A 9,609-nucleotide genomic window follows, 5' to 3' on the forward strand; every position below is an offset into this window, starting at 1 on the left:
AAATCATGTCCAATCAATTGAATTTACCACAGGTGGACTCCAAGTTGAAGAAACATCTCAAGGTTTATCAATGGAAACAGGATGCACCTGAGCTTAATTTCGAGTCTCATAGCAAAGGGTCTGAATACTTATGTAAATAAGGTATTTGTTTTTTTATATGTAATACATTTGCTAAAATTTCTAAAAACCTGCTTTCACTTTGTCATTATGGGGTATTGTGTGTAGATTGATAAAAAATATATATTTAATCAATTTTCGAATAAGGCTGTAACTTAACAAAATGTGAAAAAAGTGAAGGGGTCTGAATACTTTCCGAATGCATTGTACGTACCATACTGTCGAGGTAGTTGTTATTAAATATTCACTGAAGTCATGGGGGAAGGATTGTCCGTGGGGATGACCAGGAAGATAAAAAATATAAAAATAAAGGTGAGAACTGTTTGATAATGAACAAAAAATAAAGTCATACTGTAATGCCTGGGCTGTCAGGTTCGGATTATTCATGGTTGGTTACTAGAATTTTGTCAAATATTCAGACATTTTTAAATAAATGCTTTAAATCAATATATATAGCAGTGTTAGAATGTATTTGTAATGTTTTGATTTCACATCTGTTCCACACACTAACCAATAAAACCAGTCCTAATACAGCAGACCACCACAGCTGTGACAGTATGGCTGAGGTCATCAGGAGAACGGACTGTGACTCAGGTAAGAGGTCCCTCAGAACCAGCTTTTCTTTTACTGGTTTCAGGTTGTTCATGAATGTAGTAATTTGTAGGACTGATTTTAACCCACTGGGCACAGACCTCAGTTAAACGTCTAGTTTTGATTTACATTTGGTTGAGTTGTCAACTAATGTGAATTTAATGTGAAATCAACCAAATTAATTTAGGGTAAAAGTTGGGTGAAAAAATACTATTCACTTAAGTTGATGACTTTTGGCAAATCCATCAGTTTTCCACGTTGATTCAACATCCTCACATTGAATATTTTGGTTGAAATAATGTAGAAACAACATTTTTTTGCCCAGTGGGAGAGTAAGACGTGAGCTTAGAATAGTTGTGGTGGGTGAACTGCCTGTAGCAGGAAAGAGTGCAACCAGAAATGTCTTCACAACTGATGCTTCCCCTGTGCCTGTGACCACACAGTGTCAGGCAGAATATAGAGTTCTGGATGGGACCAACAACACTGTCATAGACACCACAGGAGTCATCAGTGAAATGCCTGGATCTCTCTCATCCTCATGTTCTACTACTGGTGATCAGGCTGGGGAGGTTCACTGAAGAGGAGAGGGACGCTGTGAAGTGGATCCAGAAGAGCTTTGGATCGTGGGGCCCAAAGTTCACCAGAGTGCTTGCTGTTCACACAGACCAGTTGAAGGGTAAACCTATAATGGCCTTTCTGCAGAGCAGTCCAGACCTTCAGGCACTCATTGCTAACTAGTAGTGGATCCAATGTCTTCAACATTGAAGACAAAGGCAACATTGGACAAGTTAAACGACTGCTGGAAAATATTGATACAGTTTCATATCAGAACTGGGGATACTACTACATGGAAGAGGCAGAAATAAAGATCAGAGCTGAAGACTAATGGAAGAGAGAAGAGGCTGAGAGACAACAGAGGTGAAGAGCAAAGAAAGACAGTATTTTACAACATACATTTTCTGCCTTACAGGAGGCAAAACGTTTTCTGACTTGTAAAATGTCTAGCACGACTAGCCACATTTATTTTTGTCTCTTCAAACAGTAGCTAAGTGTGTTACTATGTGGCTATGTTTATGGTTTTAGGTACAGACAATTCATTCACAGATAGTTCATGCAGAGATGAAAAGATCTATAAGAGTCTTTATCTCTTATAGAACATTTTATTGTATGGAAATTGAACGAAATGTCTGATTCATCCGATCCGCTAGGTGGCAGCATTGTGAATGTGGAGGTCTAGAACAAAATCAGCAGAAACAATCACTACTTCACTTGCGCTGTGGCTAGATGTGGTATTATTCATCTTGGAATGCAACAGTGTTTATTGCAAACAGGGATTGCAATTATTTCCTGAGATAAATGTACTGGCTTCTCAGTAAACCGACTCGTACCACCCATGACCGCTGCAGATTGTTGCTTCCGTCTCTGCAGGTAGGCTATTAGATGTCTCTTGCAGTAGTAGCTAGCTAGCTGATGGTTAGCTCTGGGCCAGTGCGCGTTACTCTACTTACTCAGGGGTTAAGTCGTTGTCTTCGCGCGATTGGACCAGAGCCAGCTACTGAATAACTACAGTAGCTATCGCTTTCCACAATGCAAGCTATCAAATAAACCTCACTGCAAATATCCAACGGTGGTGTTGAATTTCTCCATGATGGTCTATTTATCCTAGAATTATCTTATGGATTTTTAGGTTAGGGATGTAAAAAAAAAAAAAAAAGAGGGCCTTTGACACCAATAATTGTTTATTTAAAGCTGCAATATGTAACTTTTGGCTACCCGACCAAATTCACATAGAAATGTGTGTTAGAGATCTATCATTCTCATTGAAAGCATGTCTAAGGGGCGGTAGATCTGTTCTATGTGCGCTGTTTCTATGCTTCCTGTTCTTAAGTTTCGATTTTTTCATATTTTACTTTCGGTTTTGTACACCAGCTTCTAACAGCTGAAAATACAATATTGGTTATGGAAAATATATTGTACAGCGGTTTAGATGGTACAATTATTCTCTACACTATACTTGCTTGTTTTGTCACATAAACTGAAATTAGGCAAACTATTCGAATTTTATGAACCAGGAAATGGCGGAACGATTTAATATATTAATATATCTACTTTGGAGAGATGATACTATTGGATTCCCTAATTCTTCTTTGGCCAATTTGATTGAGGATAATTTATATTCTTCTTTATTCTTACTCTGTATTCTTAAATTTCTCTCAATTCTTCTATATTCTTGTTTACTTTCTCTCCATTGTTTCTTCCAGATGATGACCAGCCCAGTTTCCCTGCCCAGATTGATACTAGGGGTATTGTTCCCCTGCTCAGACATTCCATGCATCGACCAATGGTTGCGTGCCACGCCATCGACTGTGTCATCGACTGACAGATAGCTATAACATGATTTGGTTAGTTGATACAATGCCTGGATAGGTTTTTTTAAGTAAGATGTCAGGCGTCAGCAACTTTTGAGCAGAGAAACACGCCTTACATCACCTCAAAATGGTGGGAGTCTCACAGCATAGTGTTAACCTGAATCAACTCAAAATGGCAGTTGACGTTTCTTTACCCATCTTGAGACTCCACAGACTGACGAAGGATCAACAGTCTCTCGGAGCTCAGAAGAACAACAACAAACCAGGCAGAAAACCAACGAGGAAAAACTCCACAGGAAAAGGAAATGACTCTGCTGACACCAAAAGTGTTTCTAGCCAGGTATCACCGGCCCCTAAGCGGTGGGGTCGCCCCAAGGGAAGCAAAAACAAACCCAAGATAAATCTACAACTCTCCAGCGCCATCCTGAGGCCTGACGCGGTAAAACAAGAGGTAGGTTTAACCTCATGGAATTAACATTTAATTGAGATCTTGTATAGCATTTGTAACTCTTTGTGAATGTTGCAGCTATATGTTTACTAGATATCTGTCTGTGTGAATGTTGCAGCTATATGTTTACTAGATATATTGACGTATCTTACAACCACCACTGAAGTTTCCTCAGAGGAAAATAAAGGTATTCTAATTTAAACCAGGTGAAACAAGAGATGGACGAGCTGCCTATCGGGACAAGAATTGAACACTGTTTGAACGCTGTGAAGCCAGAGAGCTACGACCCAGAGATGGGTAACACCAGGGGACCTCTTACAGAGAGCGACCCCAAGACAGATGCACGTCACCTGGGTATCAAGACAGAGGATGCCCCCCTGTACTTCCAAGATGGAAGGAGACGTCTGCGGTCGGCTACCGGCCAGCCGTTAAATCTGACTGCATTCCGGTCCGACCCAGAATGGCGGCCTCGCAACCAGAAGGTCCGCCGGTTTCCGTGCCCGGACTGTGGACGGAAGTTCTTCTCCAAAACCACGCTGAAGTTCCACTCCCGGATCCACACCCAGTACCAGCCGTATTCCTGCGATGTGTGCCATAAGACGTTCTCCCGGAAAGCCGGCTTGGACGAGCACCGGCCAATCCACAATGCGGAACGCCCCTTCGCCTGCCACCAATGCGGCAGAACCTTCACATTCAAATCTAACCTGACCCGGCACATGCGGTTCCACAGTGATGCTCAGCCCTACGTCTGCTCCCAGTGTGGCCAAGGCTTCAAGATCTCCGCCCACCTGAAGCGCCACATGACGGCCCACAGCGGGTGTAAACTGTTTGTGTGCCCGGAGTGCGGCCAGAGTTTTGTCCATTACATGAGTCTGAAGTATCACCGACTGAGCCACACCGGCGAGCGCCCGCTGTCCTGCCCAGAGTGTCCCATGACCTTTGCCCGGCCGCAAACCTTTATGGTCCACCGGCTGAAACACACCGGGGAGACACCGTTCTCTTGCCAGGACTGTGGGAAACAGTTCAAACAGGGGTGCAAGCTGAAAGAACACATTAGAAGGAAACACACAGGGGAGAAACCATACAAATGCTCTGAATGTGACAAGTGCTTTGTCACTTCGGCGTCCCGTAATGCACACATGGTTGTCCACACAGGAGAGAAGCCGTACAAATGCACGGAGTGTGGTATTAGCTACAGTCAGAGTGGATATCTAGCACAGCACATGAGGAGACACACAGGGGAGAAACCATACAAATGCTCTGATTGCGACAAGTGCTTCATCACTTCGACGTCCCGTAAAGTGCACATGGTTGTCCACACAGGGGAAAAGCCGTACAAATGCACGCAGTGCGGTAAGAGCTACAGTCAGTGTGGGTCCCTGAAGAGGCACAGGTGTGAGCAGCAAACCAGGTGAGAGGAACCTTAGGTGAACGTCCTAAATGGCACCCTATTCTCTATATAGTGTACTAGGGACCATAGGGCTCTGGTCAAAAGTAGTGCACTATGTAGGGAATAGGGCGTCATTTGGGACACAGTCCCGGTGTTCTGAGTGTAGGAACTGGAGAGAAATGGAGAGTCGATCCTTAAAACGTAGCACAGGTGAGTAACCAGGTGAAAGGAACCAGGTGAGATGATTCTCGGGTGTTCTGAGTAGGGAAACTGGACTTTGTTTATACAGGACATAAAAGGGACAATCTGCAATTGGTACAGCCATTTTTGGACTTTTAAATTAATGACATACAGCCAGTGATTCTTATAAAATATAATGTATATATGCCTCATGAACTTAGTGCAGTTAAACTGTTTTACCCCAGCAGAACTCAAAATGTAAGATCACCTCACCAGGGAAATCTCTAGGCCTATTGACTCTTCTATCAATTATTGAAACTGTGATGAAATGAACCGTTTTCACTGTGATGAAATCAACCATTTTCACGGTGATGAAATCAACCGTTTTCACTGTGATGCAGTTTAACTTGATGTGTATTGTAAACGTTCAGGGACGGTTTCCCAGACACAGATTAAGCCAAATCCTGGACTAAAAAGCAAGAATCTCCATTGAAATAGGTTTTTATCCTAGGACTAGGCCCTCGATGTTGTAGTGTTGGACCGGGCCAGCTGCTACAGGGTCAACCGGACGGACCTTCCGCTGCTGCGTCACGCCAACGTCATCCACACACCGGGTGTTTCCAAGGCACAGGGCAGAGTGTGTTGGTCTCGCTGCCCCAGGACCCTGCGCGTTCCTTCTGGTGATCAGGGGGTGAGGTTCACGGAGGAGGAGAGGGATACCACCGTGAGGTGGATCCAGGAGAACTTTGGAGAAGAGTCTTTAATGTACACCATGGTTCTGTTCACTGGTGGAGACCAGCTAGAGGGGAAACCAGTGGAGGGCCTACTGAAGGACAACAGTCAACTGCTACAACTAATCACTACCTGCAGGGACAGATATCATGTCTTCAACAACGAGGAGAAAGGTGACCACACTCAGGTTACAGAGCTGCTGAAGGAGATGGTGGAGAGGATTGGTGGAAACCACTTCAATGTCAACACACACCCAGTAAGGGAGAAAGCAGGGTCTGGTGTGGTGGTCACCGTGGTGACGTTAGTGGCAGTTGGAGCTGTGTTCAAATTGATCCTTGATGACTTATGGAGCAAAATGCAAGATGGTGGGAACTTGGAGAGAAACAGACAATGAAAGGTTGACTACTGAGAACATTCTGTGAAAATGATCAATGTATTATTATGACTTGATTGAATTACAGAGCATTGATCTAAGTTTCGGTTAGACTCATTCTTGTAATTTATTTACTCCCATTTTATGTGAGTGTGAATGAAAAAGTCATTTGTCATTAAGGAGAGATATACAATTGTCAAAACATGGAAAATATTCAGCAGTACTGTATCATACATTGTGTTATCCAACACTTTTGTATGCTGAAATCAAATTCAGTAACAAGTCATGAAATAAATGGAGAAAAATTGATGAAAAATAATGAATGAAAATGAGATCTACACTGAGTATACAAAACATTAAGAACACCTGCTCTTTCCATGACAGACTGACCAGGTGAATCCAGATGAAAGCTATGATCCCTTAAATCCACTTCAATCAGTGTAGATGAAGGAGAGGAGACAAGTTAAATACATTTTTTTAAGCCTTGAGACAATTGAGACATGGATTGTGTATGTGTGCCATTCAGAGGGTGAATGGGCAAGACAACATATTTAAGTGCTTTTGAACTGGGTATGGTAGTAGGTGCCAGGCGCGCCAGTTTGTGTCAAGAACTGCAACGCTTCTGGGTTTTTCAAGCTCAACAGTTTCCCCTGTGTATCAAGAATAGTCCACCACTGTAGGACATCCAGCCAACTTGACATAACTGTGGGAAGCATTGAAGTCAACATGGGCCAGCATCCCTGTGGAACGCTTTCGACACCTTGCAGAGTCAAAAGGGCAAAAGGGGTGGGGGGGCGGGGGTTCAACTCAATATTATGAAGGTTTCCTTGATGTTTTGTACACTCAGTATATACTGTCTCTTTAAACAGTAAGTGTATTACTACATTGTTATTTTTATGGTTTAGGTACAGATAATTATTTTACAGACAGTACACGCACAGATGAATGGGGGAAACCCATACGAATTAGGGGGTTAGTAGCTATAAGAATCTATCTAATTGGTACTGTACATGTATGGAAATGGTACAAAATGTATAATTCCTCCGCTCCGCTAGGTGGCAGCAATGATAATGTGGACGTCTTGAACAAGAAGAGCAGCTGAAGCAGTCACAACTTCCCTTGCTCTGTCTGTGCAGGGTTGCCATGTGTGCAGTTTTCTGACATTTGGGCTACTTTGAAAACGATGTCGCGGGTGAAAATGTATTGGTTGCGGGTTTTTGGCCTATTTCTAAATTGCACCGCGGCCGCCATGGCATTTCTCTTTAAAAATATATATTTTCCACTGCTGCTGCTGACTATCGGGCAGTGAGGCAGGCTGTTGCTGAGTGAGTGAGTGGTGGGGAGGGGTGTGTGTGTTGAGAGCACTACAGCATGCAGTTTAGTCCACTATTAGCTGAGTCACGTAGGTGAGAGGAGTCAGAGCAGCATGCGTGCACGTCGTGACAACCTTTCATACTAGTTGTAGGTAGGCTATTTAGCTTGTCATTATGCGCGAGTGGAAATTTGAAACGGAAGCTATGGAACTACGTCGCGTGCTTCTGTTATGGGGGAAAAGTCCTCACTGAAACTGACATTAAATGTGGAGATCGATACATTTGCATCTGTTGGCCATCAAGTAGCCTATTCATTTATATGACATTGTAGGATACTGTAGGCTATCATTTGATATAATAAATATGTTGAAATGACTATCACTGGAGTCATTACCAAATCAAACTTCCTGGAGCTGGCAAACAGATGTAATAAATAGCCTATAACTTCAGTGTATTGTTGTAGCCTTGTGTTATTATGCAATTATTAATGGCCATGTTTAGTTAATTAAATTGGATGTTTTCAAAGCTCTATCACAATTGCCGATCAGTTGTTAGAACGCAGATTAACGGTAACAGTAAATCAGATTAGGCTACAGGTTAAAAAAAAAGTTTTAAAAAATCAACACGGGCTGTTGTTGACAAACATATTCAGTTCATATACATATTATTCATATTTAATCCAGTGATTGAAATTAAGACCGATCCTCAGGGAACAGGGTTGGCCAGTCCTGCTATATACCATATGGGTATGACAAAAAATTACTTTTACGTTGGTAACCAGTTTATAATAGCAATAAGGCACCCTGGAGGTTTGTGGTATATGGTCAATATACTCGGCTAAAGGCTGTATCCAGACTTATGCTTTGAACACACCAACTGCATCATTGCGCAAAATAGTATGCAGCATCATCTAGATATGTGTGCAAAAAAAGTTAAACATTCACCTTCTGCTACCATTTCTGTCAAACCGTTTACGCATACAGTTTGACTCATACATTCGATAAATCCAACGTATGCACCACACAGAACACACTGCAACTGACTCTGCAACGCAATGCTGCAAAGCAAACGCAGCGTTCCATTGGAAATGAATGTACTTCTGGTGTACCATTACCGGGGGCAAACTACCCGCCCTCCAGGACACCTACAGCACCCGATGTCACAGGAAGGCCAAAAAGATCATCAAGGACATCAACCACGCCAGCCACTGCCTGTTCACCCGGCTATCATCCGAGGTCAGTACAGGTGCACCAAAGCTGGGACGAGAGAATGAAAAACAGCTTCTATCTCAAGGCCATCAGACTGTTAAATAGCCACTACTAGCACATTAGAGGCTGCTGCTGCCTATTGAAATCCCTGGCCACTTTAAGAAATGGAACACTAGTCACTTTAATAATTTGTACATATCTTGCATTACTCATCTCATATGTATATACTGTATTCTATAATATTCTACTGTATCTTAGTCCATGCTGCTCTGTCATTGCTAGTCCATATATGTATATATTCTAAATTCCATTCCTTACTTACATTGTGTGTATTGGGTATATGTTGTGAAATTGTTAGATATTACTGCACTGTCGGAGCTAGAAGCACAAGCATTTCGCTACACCAGCAATAACATCTGCTAAACACTGTGACAAATACAATTTGATTTGATTTGAATGCAAATTACGCAGTCGGTGTGTTCGAAGCGTTAGCCATGGTCTATTGGCCATGTTCTATACCCCCTCGTGCCTTGACTAATCATAACAGTCAAACAAGTTACCTTGACATCCATTGATGGAAAATGATCTGGGAGTTTAATAAGGGCAAATTATATTTTATCTTGCAACATATTCAAATTAGTTTATTACGTCATGTAAAAGTTCGCAATACATTTTGTTGTTGTTGTGAAAACCACATTTTGCTTCTAATGTAGTTACAAGTTATATCGATATTCCTTCTTAATTGGCTAATAACGTTATGGGAAAATGGTTTATTGTATAAATGTGGCAACTCCTCTCTAGCTGTGGTAAAAAAAAATGGGGCTAGTTTTCAGGCGGGTTTTGAGTCGTCACAGGGCTAGAAATTTGAACTCCACCTGGCAACCCTGT

General features: G+C 42.3%; 1 protein-coding gene across 2 annotated transcripts; it reads left to right on the top strand.

Moving 5' to 3' along the window:
- Positions 1–1,967: 1,967 nt before the first annotated feature.
- LOC311120796 (uncharacterized protein) lies at positions 1,968–6,299 on the top strand. Of its 2 annotated transcripts, XM_084195373.1 has the most exons (4): positions 1,968–2,136; positions 2,970–3,528; positions 3,732–4,936; positions 5,607–6,299. In XM_084195373.1, exons 2-4 carry the CDS (start codon positions 3,205–3,207, stop codon positions 5,626–5,628), a joined length of 1,551 nt encoding a protein of 516 aa, XP_084051499.1. In that variant the 5' UTR covers positions 1,968–2,136; positions 2,970–3,204; the 3' UTR covers positions 5,629–6,299. The 2 variants fall into 2 exon arrangements, with proteins under 2 accessions (XP_084051499.1, XP_084051498.1); XM_084195372.1 differs by lacking the exon at positions 1,968–2,136 and having other exon boundaries at positions 3,112–3,528; positions 3,732–4,878.
- The last annotated feature ends 3,310 nt before the right edge of the window (positions 6,300–9,609 follow it).

The sequence above is a fragment of the Coregonus lavaretus genome (genome assembly GCF_964263955.1).
Source record: "Coregonus lavaretus genome assembly, contig: HAP1_SCAFFOLD_666, whole genome shotgun sequence".
NCBI lineage: Eukaryota > Metazoa > Chordata > Actinopteri > Salmoniformes > Salmonidae > Coregonus > Coregonus lavaretus.

Excerpts from the sequence above, each read along its gene's own strand:
- LOC311120796 (XM_084195372.1), top strand. The coding sequence starts at position 3,205 with ATGGTGGGAGTCTCACAGCATAGTGTTAACCTGAATCAACTCAAAATG. Across the intron at positions 3,529-3,731 it reads CTGACGCGGTAAAACAAGAG|GTGAAACAAGAGATGGACGA; the intron begins GTAGGTTTAACC and ends AATTTAAACCAG. Across the intron at positions 4,879-5,606 it reads GTACAAATGCACGCAGTGCG|GACTAGGCCCTCGATGTTGT; the intron begins GTAAGAGCTACA and ends TTTTTATCCTAG.